The sequence below is a fragment of the Corythoichthys intestinalis genome, chromosome 6, assembly GCF_030265065.1.
Source record: "Corythoichthys intestinalis isolate RoL2023-P3 chromosome 6, ASM3026506v1, whole genome shotgun sequence".
Classification (NCBI taxonomy): Eukaryota; Metazoa; Chordata; class Actinopteri; order Syngnathiformes; family Syngnathidae; genus Corythoichthys; species Corythoichthys intestinalis.
In genome coordinates, this window is record NC_080400.1 from 4,584,146 (window position 1) to 4,606,607 (window position 22,462).

Sequence of the window (22,462 nt, forward strand, 5' to 3'; positions counted from 1 at the left end):
CTTTCTGGATCATTTCCTATTAATTTCAGGTCACTTTTTGTCCATTGGCCAATTCCTGTTGCTTTAGGGGCAATGCTGGGTCACTTCCTATTAATATCATGTCACTTCCGGTTGATTTTGGATCACTTCCTCTTTATTTTAGGTCACATCCTGTTCGTTTGGGTCACTTTCTGTTAATTTTGGGTCAGTTCCGGGTCAATTGCTGTTGATTTGGGGTCATTTCTTGGTTAATTACTGTTAATTGATCACTTCCTGGTCACTTCTTGTCCATTGGTCACTTTCTGTTGTTTTAGGGCATTTATGGGTCACTTCCTGTTGATTTTTGGGGCCTTTGTAGATTACTTCCTGAGAATTTCAGGACACTTCCGGGTCATTTCCTGTTGATTGGTCACTTTCTGTTAATTTTGGGTCAGTTCCGGGTCAATTGCTGTTGATTTGGGGTCATTTCTTGGTTAATTACTGTTAATTGATCACTTCCTGGTCACTTCTTGTCCATTGGTCACTTTCTGTTGTTTCAGGGCATTTATGGGTCACTTCCTGTTGATTTTTGGGGCCTTTGTAGATTACATCCTGAGAATTTCAGGACACTTCCGGGTCATTTCCTGTTGATTGGTCACTTTCTGTTAATTTTGGGTCAGTTCCGGGTCAATTGCTGTTGATTTGGGGTCATTTCTTGGTTAATTACTGTTAATTGATCACTTCCTGGTCACTTCTTGTCCATTGGTCACTTTCTGTTGTTTCAGGGCATTTATGGGTCACTTCCTGTTGATTTTTGGGGCCTTTGTAGATTACTTCCTGAGAATTTCAGGACACTTCCGGGTCATTTCCTGTTGATTGGTCACTTCCGGTGGATTTTGGGTCAGTTCCGGGTCAATTGCTGTTGATTTGGGGTCATTTCTTGGTTAATTACTGTTAATTGATCACTTCCTGGTCACTTCTTGTCCATTGGTCACTTTCTGTTGTTTCAGGGCATTTATGGGTCACTTCCTGTTGATTTTTGGGGCCTTTGTAGATTACTTCCTGAGAATTTCAGGACACTTCCGGGTCATTTCCTGTTGATTGGTCACTTCCGGTGGATTTTGGGGCATTTATGAGTCACTTTCTATTGATTTCATGTCACATTCTATTAGTTTTGGGGTATTTTCAGGTCACTCTCTGTTGATATTGGGATCTCTTCCTTTTGGTTTTGGGATATAATATTAATAATAATAACTAAAATGACTAAAATAACTAAAAAATGAAACAAATCTATAAATGTTGAAGTAAATGAAAATAAAGGTAATTTTAATAAACTATATACAGTATATGAATAAAAATTGAGATAAAACATTGCATATTTTATGCCGCCTTTAAAAGATTTCTTGATGGAAATTTTGGCACTCGCGGTCGACTCATCGTCTGAGGTGTTCTTCTGACCGTATACAAAGAGTACGTAGTCGGCGCTGCTGGTGCCCAGGTGGTTGCTGGCCTCGCAGCGGTACGTGCCGTTGTCTGTCTTGTTGAGCGTGGTGATGGTCAGCTCCTGGCCCTCCACGATCATGCGCTCCGCGTCGGGGAGGTCGCCGCCGTCTTTGGTCCACAGGACCGGCTCGGGTCTGCGGGAAAACAAAAAAAGGCATTACTTCATCTTTAACTCAGTTCATTCGCTGCCAACCCATCCATCTACATATATATATATATTGTGTAAACATATATACTGTGTAAACATATATTTGTGTACATAATATATATATAGTATATATACAGTATATATACAGTGGGGAGAACAAGTATTTGATACACATATTATGCTAGCTGATTGGTCCCCATCCAGAACTTACATTGGGTTCCCTCTGGAAACGCACTCCAGTTTGAAGTACTGGCCTTCCTGGGGGATGATCATGGAATGCGTGATCTTCACGTAGGGCGCATCTGCAAAGTCACCAGTATATCAATCAATTTGTCAATGTCAATCATTGCTGTCTTTTGCTAGCGATCCCTTACCAAAGAGGTGTCAAAGTGGCAGCCCCGGGGCCCAGATACAGCCCGACGAATCATTTTTGTGGCCCGCGAAAGTAAATCACGTGCAGCGACGGCATGTTTTCCACTCAAATAAATGTGGTCAAATTACCATCGTCCAAAATCATAGTAAATTTAAAGTTTATCCTTTTTTTTAAAATGAAATTTATTTTTTAAAAAGGATACTTGAAAATTGTCATTTTATGAAGATCAAATGAAAAATAGATGAATAAATATATAAAATTAAATATTTACCTTTTTCTTCTTTTTCATAAAAAAAAAAAATGAATAAAATAAAAATAATAGAATATTAACTCTTTAACACCTTTTCAAATAGGGTAATAAAAATGAAAAATAAACAAAAATTCATACAAAATATTTTTTCAAATAAAGAAAACGAAAAGAGAATGTTAACCACTCTTTTTCTTTTTGTCTATTAAAATCGAAGCAAAAAAAAAAGGAAAATTTGAAAAAAACAAAACAAAACAAAATATATTTTAAAAAAGAGGATATTTTTTCCCGTAATTTTTAAAAGCGTAAAAAAATAATAACAAAAATATTACCAAAAAAATTAATAAATATTATCAAATACAAACTCTACAAATACAGTACAACTAGTACTAAAATAAATAGAAAATAAATAAATAAATAATAATAATTTAAAAAATAAATGCAAAAAAAAAAAAGATTTTGGACAATTTTAAGGTCAACAAGCTTTAAACGGTTAGTTGTATAAAAAAAATAAAAATAAAAATAAATACTGTTTCCTACAATTTTTAAAAGTGGCATAAAATTATAAATAAATAAAATAAATAAATAAATAATAATAAATAATACATAATTGAAAATATATAAATGATAAAATAATAAAAATAGAAATATAATAATGTTTTTTAGATGTTTGTATTTATATTTGCTTAAAAAAAACGTGGTTTGGACAATTTTAAGGTCAAACTTTAAACAATTATTAAAAAAAAAAAAAAAAAAATACTGTTTCCTACAATTTTTAAAGTTGAATAAAAAAAAAATAAAAAAATAATAATGATAAATGATAAAATAATTTAAGATATGAATGATAAAATAATTTAAAAATAGAAATAAACAGTATTATCTTTAAATGTATATATTTGCTTAAAAAAAACTTATTTGGACAATTTTAAGGTCAACATACTAAACGGTTAATAAAAAAAACAAACTGTTTCATACAATTTTTAAAAGTGGAATAAAATAATCTAAAAAAAAACATTTATATATATATATATATATATATATAAACGAAATAAATCAATATATAATAATTATAATAAAATTAAATAAAGTTAGTTAAAAAAATACAAAAAACAAAAAGATTTGAACAATTTTGAGGTCAAAAAACGTCAAACAGTTAACAGACAAATCAATTTAGATGACGATTCTTTTACTTATTTATGAGTCAATTAAAGGTGACGTCCCAATCTTGCGTGCCATTGACGGCGCTGGATGTCCAATCCATTCGGACTGGGAGGAACAATCCATTCAGTCAAAATGGATTAATCGTCTAGCTCCATCGATGCCAGCAAAAATGAATGAAACCTTCTTATAGTTTGGCCGCTAAAGAAACCAGTTTGACACCCCTGCGCGCTAATCCTCACAAATCCTGTAAAAAACTAATTCAAACAACATCAACGTTGTCATCTCAACGGAAGTATATCGTCATCACGGCTAATCCAAGACTCACAGTGGACCTCCAGGACTTCGGTCGTCATGTAGGGGTTGTCCAGCGACTCGTGTTCCACCAGGCAGGTGTAGGCCACGCCGTCGTCGAAACGGTCTACCTGGAAGCGGAGGCTGCTCCTCACCGTCCACGATTTGCCCGAGGCACTTACGTCCATTGTGCCTGCGTGCGTGAAAAGAGAAAAAAAAAAAGCAGTTTTAGCGTGATGAAGTTTGTCATTCGGATGTCTAATTTGTTCAAAGGTTAGCTGCAACGGACGTCCAATCGAGTGCGGACAAGTTAGTACAATTTTATATGTACCATGTCCTATCCAGCTGCTTGGACACGGATCCGAGTGTACTTAAGGTCTGAACAGTTTTAATGTATCACATGGGAGTTTGATATACTCCCATTGTGGTTTTATTTATCAGGAGAAAGCTTATGGGGAGGACAGAGAGAAAGGAAGCAGTCAGAAGAGAAGAATTGTCATCCATTTGCCCTGAAAATAACTTGAAATGTCCCGCAAATACCCTAAAATCAGCAGAAGTACCCAAAAATCAACAGGAAGTAACCCGTAATTCCTCAAAATCAACAGGAAGTGACAAGGATGTCCCCAAATTCATCAGCAGGGTATTCTCAATGAACAGGAAGTGACCAGCAAGGCCTCATAATCAACAGCAAATGATCCAAAATGAACAGGAAGTGACCCATAATGCCTTATAATCAATAGGAAGTGACCTATAAATGCACAGGATTGCTGAAATTGAAGAGGAAGTGGGCAAAAATCAACAGGAAATGTTGTACAACCAGCAGGAAGTGACCCAAAATGATCAGAAAGTGACCCAAATTAGCAGGAAGTGACCCAAAATGAAAAGGAAGTGACCCGTATGGCCTCTTAATCAACAGCAAACGATCCAAAATGAACAGGAAGTTACCCATAAGGCCTCATAATCAACAGGAAGTGGTCCAAAATCAACAAGAAGTGACCAAAATCAAAAGGAAGTTACCCGTAATACCTCACAATCAACAGGAAGTAATCCAAAATCAACAGGAAGTGACACTGATGTCCCAAAATTCATCAGCAGGGTATTCTAAATGAACAAGAAGTGACCCAAATTAGCAGGAAGTGACTCATAATGCCTTATAATCAATAGGAAGTGACCTATAAATGCACAGGATTGCTGAAACTGAAGAGGAAGTGAGCAAAAATAAACAGGAAATGACCCAGAAATGTTCTTCAACCAGCGGGAAGTGACCCAAAATGGACAGGAAGTGATCCAAAATCAACCTGAAAGTAACCCGGATGTCCCCATATTCATCGGGAGGGTATTCTAAATTAACAGGATGGGCCCAAATCAACAGGGAGTGACTCGTAATTCCTCATAATCAACAGGAAGTGATCCAAACTCAACAGCAGGTGACCGAACTCAACAGAAAGTGACCCGTAATGCTTCACAATCAACAGGAAGTAATCCAAAATCAACAGGAAGTGACACGTAACACCACACAGTCAACAGGAAGTAATCCAAAAATCAACAGGACGTATCATGGATGTCCCAAAATTCATCAGCAGGGTATTCTAAATGAACAGGAAGTGATCCAAATTAGCAGGAAGTGACCCAAAATGAACAGGAAGTGACTTGTAAGGCCTTTTAATCAACAGGATGTGACCCATAATGCCTTATAATCAACAGGAACTTGCCTATAAATGCACAGGACAGCTGAAATTGAAGAGGAAGTGAGCAAAAATCAACAGGAAATATTGTACCACCACCAGGAATTGACCCAAAATAAACAGGAAGTGACCCGTAGCGGCCTCTGAATAAACAGGAAGTGACCTATAAATGCACAGGATTGTTGAAATCGAAGAGGGAGGGAGCAAAAATCAACAGGAAATGTTGTACAACCAGCCGAATGTGACCCAAAACGAACAGGAAGTGACCTGGAATGCCTCATATTCAAAAGGAAGGGATCCAAAATCAACCTGGAAGTAACCCGGATGTCCCCATATTCATCAGAAGGGTATTCTAAATTAACAGAATGGGCCAAAGTCAACAGGAAGTGACTCGTAATTCCTCACAATCAACAGGAAGTGACCTATAAATGCACAGGTTGGCCCAAAATGGACAGGAAGTGACCCGTAATGCCTCATAAATCAAAAGGAAGTGATCCAAAATCAACCACAAGTGACCCGGATTTTCCCAAATTTATCAGAATATTCTGAATCAACAGGAAGTGACCCGTAATTCCTCATAATCAACAGGAAGTGATCCAAAATTAACAGGGAATGATCCAAAATCAACAAGAAGTGACCAAAATCAACAGGAAGTTACCCGTAACACCTCACAGTCAACAGGAAGTAATCCAAAAATCAACAGGAAGTATCATGGATGTCCTAAAATTCATCAGCAGGGTATTCTAAATGAACAGGAAGTGATCCAAATTAGCAGGAAGTGACCCAAAATGAACAGGAAGTGGCCCGTAAGGCCTCTTAATCAACAGGAAGTGATCAAAAATCAACAGGAAGTCACCCATAATGCCTTATTATCAACAGGAAATCGCCTAGAAATGCACAGGATTGCTGAAATTGAAGAGGAAGTGAGCAAAATTCAACAGGAAATGACCCAGAAATGTTCTAGAACCAGCAGGAAGTGACCTAAAATCGATAGGAAGTCTCCCGTAATGCCTCATAATCAAATGCAATGGATCCAAAATCAACCCGGATGTCCCCAAATTCATTAGGAGCGTATTATAAATGAACAGGAAGCGACCAAAATCAACAGGAAGCAACCCATAATGCCAAATAACCAACAGGAAGTGACCTATCAATTGCCAAAATTGAACAGGAAGTGAGCAAAATTCAACTGGAAATGACCCAGAAATGTTCTAGAACCAGCAGGAAGTGACCTAAAATCGATAGGAAGTCTCCCGTAATGCCTCATAATCAAATGCAATGGATCCAAAATCAACCCGGATGTCCCCAAATTCATTAGGAGCGTATTATAAATGAACAGGAAGCGACCAAAATCAACAGGAAGCAACCCATAATGCCAAATAACCAACAGGAAGTGACCTATCAATTGCCAAAATTGAACAGGAAGTGAGCAAAATTCAACTGGAAATGACCCAGAAATGTTCTAGAACCAGCAGGAAGTGACCTAAAATCGATAGGAAGTCTCCCGTAATGCCTCATAATCAAATGCAATGGATCCAAAATCAACCCGGATGTCCCCAAATTCATTAGGAGCGTATTATAAATGAACAGGAAGCGACCAAAATCAACAGGAAGCAACCCATAATGCCAAATAACCAACAGGAAGTGACCTATCAATTGCCAAAATTGAACAGGAAGTGAGCAAAATTCAACTGGAAATGACCCAGAAATGTTCTAGAACCAGCAGGAAGTGACCTAAAATCGATAGGAAGTCTCCCGTAATGCCTCATAATCAAATGCAATGGATCCAAAATCAACCCGGATGTCCCCAAATTCATTAGGAGCGTATTATAAATGAACAGGAAGCGACCAAAATCAACAGGAAGCAACCCATAATGCCAAATAACCAACAGGAAGTGACCTATCAATTGCCAAAATTGAACAGGAAATGACCAAAATTCAACTGGAAATGACCCAGAAATGCTCTACAATCAGCAGGAAGTGACCCAAAATGAACAGGAAGTTCATTAGCACTGTATTAGCCATGGATGATTCACTGACTGTGAATTTAATTGGATGTCATTTGTCCGATTCTATATTTAGAGCAAACACATGGTGTAGGTTGAAAGAAAACAATAGCCTTGAAACAACATAAAGCAAAGATCCCCGCGCAGCAGATGGTACGATGATCACAAGGAACACGCAAACGTTCCGTTTCGTGGCGTTTATCGTGTTTTTTTTTTTTTTTTCACCACAACTTGACAAAACAAAAACAAAGGCAAAGTTAGAAAACTGTGTTTGCTGTGTGATGCGCTCGGCTCTTTTAATGTCAGCCGGCCCGCCGAGGCGGGCGATGCGGCTTGACAGTTGCTCTTTATTCAAGTTTTGCGCTTGAAAGTGGATTCCTGGCGGCTCCGTCTGCCCGCTCGCCGTGATGGATGGCGACGGCTCGGCGGGGAGGCGAAAGGCGACTTGACTTGAGATGGCACGCACGTACATACTGGAAGGGGGAGCCGTCCGTCTCACTGGAGATGAGGCGCCGCGTCAAAAGTTAGACATTTTCAACACATCTGTGGCTTTACGCTAGCGCCCTCATTGGCAGCTAATCTGTTCGTTTGTAGGCATTTATTTATTGGAGGCCTAAATTCAACAACAAATTCAACAGGAGGGTATTCCCTATTAACGGGATGACCAAAACCAGCAGGAAGTGACCCAAAATCAACAGGGAGTGACCCGGAGGCTCCAAAATTCAACAGGAGGGTATTCTAAATGAACAGGATGGCCCAAAATGAGCAGGAAGTGACCCAAAATCAACAGGAAGTGACCCACTATGCCTTAAAATCAGGAGGAAGTGATCCAAAATCAGGAAGTGACCCGGATGTCCCAAATTCAACAAGAGGAGATTCTAAGTGAACAGGACGGCCCAAAATGAACAGGAAGTGACCTGTAATGCCTTATAATCAGCAGAAAGTGACCCAAAACCAACAGGAAGTGACCCAAAATCAACAGGAAGTGACCCGGATGTCCCAAATTCAACAAGAGGAGATTCTAAGTGAACAGGACGGCCCAAAATGAGCAGGAAGTGACCTGTAATGCCTTATAATCAACAGAAAGTGACCCAAAACCAACAGGAAGTGACCCGGATGTCCCAAATTCAACAGGAGATTCTAAATGAACAGGATGGCCCAAAATGAACAGGGACTGACCTGTAATGCCTTATAATCAGCAGAAAATGAACCAAAATCATCTGGAAGTGACCCAAAATCAACAGGAAGTGACCCAGATGTCCCAAATTCAACAAGAGGAGATTCTAAATGAACAGGATGGCCCAAAATGAACAGGAAGTGACCTGTAATGCCTTATAATCAGCAGAAAGTGACCCAAAACCAACAGGAAGTGACCTGGATGTCCCAAATTCAACAAGAGGAGATTCTAAATGAACAGGAACTGACCTGTAATGCCTTATAATCAGCAGAAAATGAACCAAAATCATCAGGAAGTGACTCAAAACCATCAGGAAGTGACCCGGATGTCCCAAATTCAACAGGAGGAGATTCTAAATGAACAGGATGGCCCAAAATGAGCAAAAAGTGACCTGTAATGCCTTATAATCAGCAGAAAATGACCCAAAACCAACAGGAAGTGACCCAAAACCAACAGGAAGTGACCTGGTTACCCCCCAAATTCAACAGGAGTGTAATCTAAATGAACAGGAAGTTACCCAAAACCAACAGGAATTGACCCAAAATCAACAGGAAGTGACCCGGATGTCCCAAATTCAACAGGACGAGGTTCTAAATGAACAGGATGGCCCAAAATGAGCAAGAAGTGACCTGTAATGCCTTATAATCAGCTGGAAGTTACCCAAAACCAACAGGAAGTGACCCAAAATCAACAGGAAGTGACCCGGATGTCCCAAATTCAACAAGAGGAGATTCTAAATCAGGGGTGTCCAAACTTTTTGCAAAGGGGGCCAGATTTGGTGTGGTAAAAATGTGGGGGGCCGACCTTGGCTGACGTCCTTTACGTAGAGCAATATATTTAAGCAAATTTTAGCAAGCCATTCTGTGTGTCACATTTGCTTTATTATTTTTTTACTTAATAATTTCAACAGTCTCGCAACCAGCCTTTGTGGCGTTCTCTTTTGACTCTCGGGCTCTTGCGAAATACTGCTGCTGTGAAATTCAACTAGCTTCAAGTTTGCTTCAATTTCTCGCTGCGTATCTTCCCTATCATCTTGTCGTACATGTCAGAGTGTCTTGTTTGGTATTATCGCCTCACATTGAACTTTTTAAAAACAGCTACTGTCTCTTTGCAAATGAGGCTGACACAGTTGTTGCGTATTTTAGTGAAGAAATAGTCCAATTTCCACCTATCCTTGAAGTGTCGGCCGTCGTAGCCAACTTTCTTTTTTTTTGTTGATTGTCGCCATTTTAGAAAATTGGAAGGGTCACATGGGGTAATGTTGTTTAGAGTGCTGCTGCCTTTTAGTGGGTAAATGAGGAGCAGCATTTAGTGTGTAAGCTAATTCGTATGCTGGTAGCAGCACTGCTGACCAATTTATTAAGTCTGTGCGGGCCAGACGTAATTGATTTTATGACAAAGGCTGTGGGCCGGATGAAATTTGACCGCGGGCCGCATTTGGCCCCCGGGCCGGACTTTGGACACGCCTGTTCTAAATGAACAGGACGGCCCAAAATGAGCAGGAAGTGACCTGTAATGCCTTATAATCAACAGAAAGTGACCCAAAACCAACTGGAAGTGACCCGGATATCCCAAATTTAACAGGAGGAGATTCTAAATAAACAGGATGGCCCAAAATGAGCAGGACTGGCCTGTAATGCCTTATAATCAGCAGAAAATGACCCAAAACCAACAGGAAGTGACCCAAAATCAACAGGAAGTGACCAGGATACCCCCGAAATTCAACAGGAGTGTATTCTAAATGAACAGGATTTCCCAAAATCAGCAGGAAGTGACCCAAAATCAACAGGAAGTGACCCGGATGTCCCAAATTTAACAGGAGGAGATTCTAAACAAACAGGATGGCCCAAAATGAGCAGGACTGGCCTGTAATGCCTTATAATCAGCAGAAAATGACCCAAAACCAACAGGAAGTGACCCAAAATCAACAGGAAGTGACCCGGATGTCCCAAATTTAACAGGAGGAGATTCTAAACAAACAGGATGGCCCAAAATGAGCAGGACTGGCCTGTAATGCCTTATAATCAGCAGAAAATGACCCAAAACCAACAGGAAGTGACCCAAAATCAGCAGAAAATGACCCAAAACCAACAGGAAGTGACCCAAAATCAACAGGAAGTGACCAGGATACCCCCGAAATTCAACAGGAGTGTATTCTAAATGAACAGGATTTCCCAAAATCAGCAGGAAGTGACCCAAAATCAACAGGAAGTGACCCAAAACCGACAGGAAGTGATCAAAACCAACAGGAAGTGACCCAAAACCGACAGGAAGTGATCCAAAATCAACAGGAAGTGACCCGGATGTCCCAAATTCAACAGGAGGAGATTCTAAATGAACAGGACGGCCCAAAATGAGCAGGAATTGACCTGTAATGCCTTATGATCAGCAGAAAGTGACCCAAAACCAACAGGAAGTAATCCAAAATCAAAAGGAAGTAACCCGGATGTTCCAAATTCAACAGGAGGGTATTCCAAATAATAAGGATGGCCCAAAATGAGCAGGAAGTGATCCAAAATCAACAAGAAGTGACCTGGATACTCCCAAAATTCAACAGGAGTGTATTCTAAATGAACAGGATTGCCCAAAATGAGCAGGAAGTGACCAAAAATGAACAGGAAGGGAACTGCAATGCCTTTTAATCAACAGGAAGTGACCAACAATAAAAACACTCAAATAATTGTCAAAACCACCAAAATAATTGTTATCGTTTTATCGTTCTGGATAAATAATCAAAAAAGATTTTCTGTTCGTCCCCAGAGTAACTGTTCTCTCGGTTGTGTTAGTGTCCCTTTAAGGAAATTCCCCATTCATGAATGACATCACTCTTGCGCGATGACATCACACCAGTGGCGGGAAATTCAACATAGCAATTTTTTTCTTTTTATTTCTTTTCTTTTTATTATTTTTGACCTCCTTTAAAAATCATTTGCAGTTTTATGAAGTATGTTCAGTGTGCTTGATAGGTTTATATGTAAAATGTTAAAATTCTCATCAAGTATCTAAGGTCATGTTAGCTATTATGCTAGCAATGCTAGGTCGAGTGGGGGCTAACTTTAGCATAAAATGGCCAGTCCGTTACGTCCAAATAGCACCCGATAAAAAACAGAAATAAATAATATTTAAAAAACTAGACTCTAGAGCAGTTAGGGAGCCTTCTTTTTCTGATAAGAGCTCTCTATATTTTTTTTTTATACCATTATTATTTTTGGTAAAAAAGGCAACTTTTTCCCCTTCAGGCGCCCTTAAGGGTCCAAAAAGCATATCACGCCTCCTCACTATTCCATCCCAAATCATCACTCCGCCACCTTGCTAACGTACAGTTTCAACTTCCTTTATTCACCCGAATCAAAAAAGTGCGCTCGGGCAAACGCCGAGCAAAGCCGGTATCTAGAGGGCTTCGCTTTAGAAAAATGTAGATTTCCATGTCAAAGTGTCGGAGACGGCGTCAATCAACGCTGCGGGAATCTTTCCTAGGCTCCTGTCCTTTTTTTTCACGCTGCCGGCAATATGTCGCGCCGTCTGTCACTCAAATTCATCTTCCGGCAGCCGTCGTCACAACAGGTCGCCTTCATTTCACGCGCTAATGTTTTGGGGTTTTTTTTTTTGCTGAAAATGTCACGCGTTGGAGAACATTTGAGACGTCTTGAATATGTTTTCCTAATAATAAGTAGGTGACGGATTAGTACTAAATGAATTTTGAACCAAATCCATTTAAAATGGGAGGGCTGGCAGTGAATGAGTTCATTATAAGGTGTTTATAGGTCACTTCCTTTTGATTAATAGTAGTGCTGCCTGCAACGATTAATCGATTAACTCGAGTATTCGGTTAGAAAAAAATATTTGAATTAAATTTAGTTGCTTCAAGTATTCGTTTAATTAAAGTGGCGTTGTAATGTTTTTTTTTTGTTGTTTTTTTTTTAAAGTGTTTACATTTAGTTTTATTGATTTGGGTAGATACACCGCCCTCTGGTCTGGTCTCATTTCACAAGGCTGAATCCAACTGCTCCCTGTTAAGACCAACATAAGCTAAGTTTTTGTTAGAGCTAATGTGTAATGCATTCGTATTTTAGTTTAGAGGTATATTTAGCCGATTTTTGTGGGAATATGTGTCTGAACTATTTGTTAAGAGCATTGTAAAAAAAAATAAAAAAAAACAACATTTTATAGCATTTAAGCTAGCGGACTTTTGCTATGTAAGTTAGCCAGTTGTCCTTTTGTTGTACATAGATCCTCATTTATTGAATTTTTGAGTATGAGGCTCAGCTCAGGTATTTTAATTTTTCACGTTCCTTATCCGATTACTCGATTATTCGAATTAACTAGTTCATCGATTAATCGACTACTAAAATAATCGATAGCTGCCGACCTAATTAATAGATATTACGGGTCAATTTCTGTTCATTTGGAACACTGAATGATTTAGACACAAATGTCCTGCCCATAATATGGCCCAAACACAAAAAAAGATTGCTTCAAAGAAAACAGTTTCAATGAAAAATTAAGTTTTCAAATGTGAATTTCTGAGTCTCAAATATTTTTTTCACATTCAAAAATTTTTCTATGGTTGAATTTTTTAAAATTTTTGATTGAAGTGATTTTTTAGGCCTGTCAAAATTATCGCGTTAACGGGCGGTAATTAATTTTTTAAATTAATCACGTTAAAATATTTGACGCAATTAACGCACATGGCCCGCTCAAACAGATTAAAATGTACAGTACAGTGTAATGTCCACTTGTTACTTGTTTTTTGGTGTTTGGCGCCCTCTGCTGGCGCTCGGGTCCAACTGATTTTATGGGTTAGTACCATGAGTGAGCATGGTGTAATTATTGACATCAACAATGGCGAGCTTTTTTGATTGAAAATTTTACAAATTTTAATAAAACGAAAACAATAAGAGGGGTTTTAATATAAAATTTCTATAACTTGTACTAACATTACTCTTTTAAGAACTACAAGTCTTTCTATCCATGGATCGCTTTAACAGAATGTTAATAATGTTAATGCTATCTTGTTGATTTAATGTTATAATAATCAAATACAGTACTTATGCACCGTATGATGAATGTATATATCTGTCTTGTGACTTATTTTTCCATTCCAACAATAATTTACAGAAAAAATATGGCATATTTTATAGATGGTTTGAATTGCGATTAATTACGATTAATTTTTAAGCTGTAATTAACTCGATTAAAAAATTTAATCGTTTTACAGACCTATTTTAAATATATATTTTTTTGTTGGAAGCAACTTTTGATTGAATAATAAAGACACAAATGTCCTCGCCAAAATGTGGTCCAAACGCAAAACTACATAACTTCAATCAAAAAAGTTGTTTCAATCCAAAAAAAAAAAAAAAATTAAAAATTCAAAGAAAAATATTTTTGAAATACATTTTTTAAATTTCAAATGTATTTTTACATTCAAACATTTTTTTTTTGATTGAAGTGAGTTTTTCTTTGATTAAAAATATATATTTTGATTGAAGCAACTTTTTTTTGACTGAATAATAAAGACACAAATCTACCTCCATACTTGTTTACCTACCTGAGTACTCTGCACTGAACTCTTAGCATCATCTATGGTGGACGGCCATTCCTTGGGAGAGAAGTAACAGTGCTAAACTCTTCCCATTTGTATACAACTTTCCTGAGTATCGATCGATGATCATCCAGACTTTTAGAGATGGTCTTGTATCCTCTCCCAGCTTTATACAAATCAACAATCCTTCGGACAGCTCTTTCGACCGAGCCATGATGCACATCAGACAATGCTTCTCATCCACACAATTCAGAACAGGTGTGTGTTTTATAGTGGGCAGGGCACTCATCAGTCATTGGGCAGACACCTGACTTAAAAAAATAGTTTCAATTGCTCTTTAAGTCTCCTTCTTACTTATTTCCCCCCCTTCTGTCATTGTTTGAATGCTATTCTCATTAAAATATGAAAACCTACAAATGTTTGGGTGGTTTTAGTTAAAGCAGACACTGTTTTAACATTTGTGTGATTTTGACAAAGATCAGATCACATTTGATGGTGATTTTATGCAGAAATGTGAGAAATTCCAAAAGGTTCAGATACTTTTTCATACCACTGTAAGTAATCATATTAATGAATAAAACAATAATATTAATAATGTAAGACTAAATACAGAAAATGTAATTGAAATAAAGTGGTTAAAAATTAAAAAATCCTAAAATAATAAAAAAAAATTAATATAATACAAATCGTAAAAAATAAGTAAAAGTAAATATATATTATTTATATATAATATAAAAAAATAATACTATGAAATATTAGTTAAATTTTTTTTTAAAAGAATTCCTAAAATGTCATTAAAAAAAAAAAAAAATTTAAAATTTATTATTATTTTTTATTAACGAACAATCTAAAAATATTTTTTAAAAATCTGTACTATTATATTACTTATTTTCCCAAATGAAATTTTGTTTTAATTGTAATTCATTTCATATATCAACACACTTCTGCTGTGAGTTGGAATGAGTTTATCACTAGTAGACGTCCAATCCATTTGAACTGGGAGCGTGGCAGCGAATCGTTCATTCGCTGCCATCCCTCTGGATTGAACGTCTATTGCCGTCAATGGCAGCCAATGAGTTCCGAATGAAAACAAATCCATGAATCAAATAAAATTGGCTTTCTCTCACCTTGAACCTCCTTATCGTTGCGGAACCACCGTATGCGAGCGGCCGGCTTGCCACCCGCTGAGGTGCAGGTGAGGGCGATGACCTCGCCGTCCAGGGCCGGACCGGCCAGGCCCGTGATCTCGGGCCGCTCCGGCACCCCCAAGACGGCCAGGAAGGCTTTGGTGGTCTTGACGGGCATGGTGAAGAGCGAACACGTGTATTGGCCCTCGTCGGCCAGGCTGACGTCGTTGATGCGGATGCTCAGCTCCTGCCGCGACGCTCGCACCAGCTCGATCCGGTTGTCCCGAAGAGCTGCGCCAGGCCGGTGGGAAGGAGAGAAAAACATGTCAATGGCACTTAAAGCAAAGTTTTGACAGATAGTCCTCCTAGTTTAAATGAATTGGATGTTATCGTGCTCTATGGCATGCAATGAGCAATTGTGGGTCACTTCCTGTTGAAGGAAATAGTACCTTTTCTCATTGGCACCGTCTAATTGTTTGCATTATTCTAACACACTTAATTTAATCCATCAGGGAATAGTATATTTTCTTAGATTTACTGTTTGACTGATTGTATTACTCTAACACACCAAATATAAAATAAATAGCACTTATACCATAGTTTAAGGAAAACAAGCACAACATTGGGCATAAGAGATACATGACACCTTCTTACCATGGAAGCCCAATATGTGCGTCATGCAGCTGACTGAGCAAGACTGACGCTGACTACCAGGTAATAGGCAAGACATCTACAAGCCCACGTCCCCACGTTAGTTCTTCCGGACAGTCCAGAACAGATGGCGGCACGTCCTGTCTCAACACGAGCAACACCGGAGAACGCCCGATATCCAACTGATAACACGACTGATAAGACTCCATGAGTCCCTTTGACGCTGAGGCGGGCGAAATCTCCCACTGCGGTTGCCCCAGTAACGGTGACTCAGCAACTGTGACGCACAAACTAACCAGCTCAAACTGCGATAGACACACTAGGAGGGAACCAACACAAAACCTAACAGAAATGACATAAACCAGATTTAGGTGGCATAAAATATCATTTGGGAGGTGCGCCAGTAAAGGTGAAGTCGACAGTTTTGACCATTATAGAGTCATTTTGCCATATCGTCTTGGATAAATGCATTTTTATTATTTCATATTTAGCACAAGACTGTTATTTGTCATGACCATGCCATATATTTAGCAATTGGTGAAAAATACTAGGATAAAAAGAATATCCTGTAAAAATATTGGAGTAGAGAGACTGAAACAATGACATTTTGCTGCTCTCTTCGTCACGTTTTCCTCGTTGTGAATAATTCCCCCTCAATGGGCTGCATACTAAATCAGATGAAATCGTGACTCCACTGACGTCATCCACCTGTTGGGGACGCTAGAGCCCTATAGACCCGACTCACCAACGTCACAGAATGACGTGTCGCTGTATCCGGCCGCCATATTGTCCGTCAGTGTTTATCCGTATTCTCAATGGTTACAATTTGTCGTGCAATTTATAGTGCAATTCATGGAAGCCCCGGTGCTTTCAGACGCTGTAAACTCATTGGATGCGTTGCATAAAAGGCGTTATGTGGAAAAGCTTCAGTCTACCCATTCGCCAGATCCATATTTGATGCCCAAATCGATATTTTTCGACCCGCTGTCTTCGCCCTCTCTGCCTGACATCTGCTACCCTGATATCTACAACTATCTTGTCCACACAAAATCAGCCTATTCTCACGAAAGTTTGAAAAACTTTAAGAGCAGCACTCTAAGCAACATTACCCCGTGTGACCCTTTACTTCCAATTTTCTAAAATGGTGGCAATCAATAAAAAAAAAGTTGACTGCGATGGCCGATGCTTTAAGGATAGGTGGATATTGGACTATTTCTTCAATAAAACACGCAACAACTGTGTCTGCCTCATTTGCAAAGAGACAGTCGCTGTTTTCAAAGAGTTCGATGTGACGCGATAATGATATTACCGAACAAGACACGCTGACATGTACGACAACATTACAGGGAAGATACGCAGCGAGAAATTATAGCAACTTGAAGCTAGTTTAATTTCACAGCAGCAGTATTTCGCAAGAGCCCGAGTGTCGAAAGAGAACGCCACAAAGACGAGACTGTTGAAATTATGAATTAAAAAAAATAATAAAGCAAATGTGACACACAGAAGGGCTTGCTAAAATTTGTTTAAATATATTGTTCTATGTAAATCAGCCAAGGTAGCCCCCCGCATTTTTACCACACCAAATCTGGCCCCCTTTGCAAAAGGTTTGGACACACCTGTTTAACTTCTTTCACTTGGTACCAGCCAAATATTATTCAAAAAATAATGATGGTGGAAGAAATAAGCATCTTGAATTTGAAATTAGCGATTAGCCTCGCATTGATCTTAATTGTGGTTGTCAGCCCAAAACCCTCTAAATATTTATTAAATGCATCTTACCAGATATAAAATGACTACTACATAATCTGTGGTAATCGTTTGGAGCCCAGTTTTCTCGTCGAATTGCAGCAGCCCATTTCGCTCTCTCCTCTCCATGTCTCTCGGAATCCGGTAGAACTTCAAGTCTCTCCGTCTATCTTCTCTGTTATTGCAACCAACCGCCACACACGCCTTCACCATTTTGATTATTAATGTTAATGAGCAGAAAAACACGCCACGTGTTTGAATGCAAAAATTGAAACTCAAAGAAAATGCATGTGAAAGCTATTTTTCTTTGAATTTTTTTTTTTTTTTTGGATTGAAGCAACTTTTTTGATTGAAGTAATGTTGATTTGTGTTTGGGCCACATTTTGGCAAGGCCATTTTTGTCTTTATTATTCAATCAAAAAATAAGTTGCTTCAAAAAATATATATTTTCAAAAAGAAAAATCACTTCAATCAAAAAACGAAAATTTTCAATCATGGAAAATGTTTTTGAAGGTGAAAAAATATTTGAGATTGAAAAATTAGCATTTAAACAATTTTTCATGGAAAATGTTTTATTTGATTGAAACAATCCTTTTTGTGTTTGGGCCATATTATGGGTAGGATATTTGTGTCTAAATCATTCAATCCCAAAAAAGTTGCTTAAATCAAAAAAAAAAAAAAAAAAAATATATATATATATATATATATATATATATATACATATATATTCAATCAAAGAAAAAATCATTTGAAAATACAAGTAAAACTGCCCTCCCCTAATTTTCTTTTTTCTAATTACATGCAAAGCAAATGACCTTCTAAGCCTAGGGTGCTAGACACATGATCTGTTCCAAAAATAATTTTGACCCATTATAAAAATATTTTCTTTTGTTCATATCATTTATTTTTGTTGCAGTTTTATAGCTTTACTACGTTTGTATACAGTGGGGCAAATAAGTATTTAGTCAACCAATTGTGCAAGTTCTCCCACTTGAAAAAATTAGAGAGGCCTGTAATTGTCAACATGGGTAAACCTCAACCATGAGTGACAGAATTGGGGGGGGGGGGCAGAAAAGTCACATTGTTTGATTTTTAAAGAATTTATTTCCAAATTAGAGTGGAAAATAAATATTTGGTCACCTACAAAAAAGCAATATTTCTGGCTGTCAAAGAGGTCTAACTTCTTCTATTGAGGCTCCACATGTTACCTGTATTAATGGCACCTGTTTTAACTCATTAACGGTATAAAAGACACCTGTCCACAACCTCAGTCAGTCACACGCCAAACTCCACTATGGCCAAGACCAAAGAGCTGTCGAAGGACACCAGAGACAAAATTGTAGACCTGCACAAGGCTGGGAAGACTGAATCTGCAATAGTTAAAACGCTTGGTGTAAAGAAGTCAAGTGTGGGAGCCATTATTAGAAAATGGAAGATATACAAGACCACTGATAATCTCCCTCGATCTGGTGCTCCATGCAAGACCTCACCCCGTGGCATCAAAATGATAACAAGGACAGTGAGCAAAAATCCCAGAACCACACGGTGGGACCTAGTGAATGACCTACAGAGAGCTGGGACCACAATAACAAAGGCTACTATCAGTAACACAATGCGGCGCCAGGGTCTGACAGACGTGTCCCCCTGCTGAAGCCAGTACACGTCCTGGCCCGTCTGCGGTTCGCTAGAGAGCATTTGGATGATCCAGAAGAGGACTGGGAGAATGTGTTATGGTCAGATCTAACCAAAATTGAACTTTTTGGTAGAAACACAGGGTCTTGTGTTTGGAGGAGAAAGAATACTGAATTGCATACAAAGGACACCATACCCACTGTGAAGCATGGGGGTGGAAACATCATGCTTTGGGGCTGTTTTTCTGCAAAGGGACCAGGACGACTGATCTGTGTAAAGGGAAGAATGAATGGAGCCATGTATGGAGAGATTTTGAGTGAAAATCTCCTTCCATCAGCATGGGGAATTTAAGATGAGACGTGGCTGGGTCTCTCAGCATGACAATGATCCCAAACACAGTGGCTTCGTAAGAAGCATTTCAAGGTCCTGGAGTGGCCTAGCCAGTCTCCAGAGCTCAATCCCATACAAAATCTGTGGAGGGAGTTGAAAGTCCGTGTTGCCCAACGACAGCCCCAAAACATCACTGCTCTAGAGAAGAATCGCATGGAGGAATGGGCCAAAATACCCGCAACAGTGTGTGAAAAGCTTGTGAAGAGTTACAGAAAACGTTTGGCCTCCGTTATTGCCAACAAAGTATTGAGATGAACTTTTGGTATTGACCAAATACTTATTTTCCACCATGATTTGCAAATAAATTCTTTAAAACTCAAACAATGTGATTTTCTGTTTGTTTTTTTTCCACATTCGGTCTCTCATGGTTGAGGTTTACCCATGTTGACAATTACAGGCCTCTCTAATATTTACAAGTGGGAGAACTTGCACAATTAGTGGTTGACTAAATACTGATTTGCCCCACTGTATATATACCCTACCCACCGACGTCACAAAACCACGCGCTCGCTGTGTGGTTCCGCCCACTTGTCCGTCATTTTGTCTCCGTATTAGCATTGGTTTCAATTGATCGAGGAATTTAAAATGCATTTCATGGAAGACCCGGTGCTTTCTGATGCCGTAAACTCACTGGATGTGTTGCATAAAAGGCGTTATGTGGAAAAGCTTCGTTCTATACAGTCGCCAGATCCATATTTGATGCCCAAATCGATGTTTTTCGACCCACTGTCTTCGCCCTGTCTGCCTGACATCTGCTACGCTGATATTTACAATGATCTTGTCCACACAAAATCAGCCTATTCTCACGAAAATTTGAAAAATTTGAAAATTTGAAAAGAGCTTGGAGGCTTATAAATACTTCGTTGCCGGTTGGGTGAAACAGGTCCTCGTCCACGAAAATTCGGCAGGAATCTATCTTGTGCTTGGAAAGGTGAGTTACGAAATTTTCCATTCAAAATCTTTTGTTATTGCTAACATCCACTGTCAAGTCTAATGTATTTCATGTCATTTGTCAATGGAGTTAAGGCTTTTAATGTTTATATGGTTTAGCGATAGCACTCTCACTACATACATACGTGTATGTTGTCGGCGATTAGCCTAGCAATGATCTTAATTGTGGTTATTTGTCAGCCTCGTAGACGAGGCCAGTTTCTTTCACTTGGTACCAGCTAAATATTATTCAAAAAATAACGATGGTGGAAGAAAGGGAAGTCACAAACATCTTGAATTTGAAACTATGTCGTACTACGTCGTATGTTGTCGGCGATTAGCCTCGCAATGATCTTAATTGTGGTTATTTGTCAGCCCAAAACCCTCTAAGTATATCTTAAATGCATCTTACCGGATATAAAATGACTACTACATAGTCTGTGGTGATTTTTTGGTGCCCAGTTTTCACGTCGAATTGCAGCCGTCCATTTCGCTCTCCTCTTTGGATCCCTCGGAATACGGTAAAACTTCAAGTCTCTCCTTCCATCTTCTCTGTTAGTGCAACCAACAGCCACACACGCCTTCACCATTTTGATTATTAATGTTAAGGAGCAGAAAAACACGCCGTAAATAGGAGAAATGTACGTAGCCGTAACAGGTTAACACTATGTTTTGATGGACAAGTGGGCGGTACCATTCAGGAGAGCGGAGTTGTGACGTCACGAGGGTAGGGTCTATAGGAAAGTCAATTTCATGCAGTGACACTTTTCAGCCACCAGGGGGTGGGCTGGCCCCCCCTTAAAATCCGCCTATACTTAAATGGCCCGAAATGACCTCATTGCCTAGCATTGGCTGCCAATGACGGCCATAGACGTTCAATCCATTTGAAGTGGCGAAATTCGCTGCCACCCTCCCACTTCAAATGGATTGGACGTCTACTAGTGATAAACTCATTCCAACTCACAGCAGAAGCTTGTTTTTCTGTTTATTAGTTGTTTATAGAATGATTTCCTGACTAATTTATCGATAATCATTGTATCGCCATATCGTCAGATCATCATTATCGTGAGTTTTGTATCGTAAATCGTATTGTGAGGTAACAAGAGGTTCCCACTCCTACCGTCAATGGCATTGAACGAATTAGTTATAAATTCAGGCAAGGGGTTTAACAAAGAACGTGCTATTGGCTTGCTGTTAAAACCCCCCAAAAGGATCCATTTAGTTATTAAATCCAACTCTTTTTTTTTTTTTTCTTTTAATAATCCCATCTGTGTGTTTTGCATAATTATTCTCGCACATTACAAAGGATTAAACTTGCAACGTGCGCTCTTTGAATTTCTGGACGGACATGCATGTTTTATCCATTTTTTTTTTCTGATAGTCTTTAGGGCTTTTTCATCCTCATTTGTCAGACCTGAATTAAAACGGAACAAATTATCCAAAGGTCAAAGATCAGATTTTGTCTCTTGCAATACCCACGAGTCCTTTGGTCATACGCACAAGTTAAAAAAATTTTTTTTTTTTTTTTTACTCCGATATCACTGCCAAAAGGTCATTTTAATCTTCACTTGCATGTCTATTTCATATCAAAAGGCAAAAAAAGGCAGACCACCTTATCTGGAATACTTTGCTTCGGGCTGAATGAGAATTTTTTTTTTTTCTTATTCAAAAGGCAAATGCATTATCGTTGTATCAGCCGCCTGCTGGATCTGTTTTTTTTTGGTTTTTTTTTAGTATTAATCTTTTGATTTCGCCCCTAACGTTTACGCTCTGAAATGTACAGGATGTGACTTGCAAATGCGCCAAAATTGAATGGAAGTGACCCAAAATGATATAAGTGAACCAAAATGAACAAGAAGTGACGTGGGAATTGTCCTAACAATAGGTTGTGA

General features: G+C 38.6%; 1 protein-coding gene across 1 annotated transcript in view; it reads right to left on the reverse strand.

The window, feature by feature from the left end:
* Positions 1 to 22,462, reverse strand: part of LOC130917258 (cell adhesion molecule 2-like) — a 266,201-nt gene that overhangs the window by 11,336 nt on the left and 232,403 nt on the right. The window contains exons 6-9 of the mRNA XM_057838478.1: positions 15,222 to 15,512; positions 3,716 to 3,874; positions 1,821 to 1,911; positions 1,417 to 1,595 (exon numbers count right to left, since the gene is read on the reverse strand). Coding sequence (XP_057694461.1) covers positions 1,417 to 1,595; positions 1,821 to 1,911; positions 3,716 to 3,874; positions 15,222 to 15,512 — 720 coding nt within the window. The remainder of the gene's footprint in view (positions 1 to 1,416; positions 1,596 to 1,820; positions 1,912 to 3,715; positions 3,875 to 15,221; positions 15,513 to 22,462) is intronic.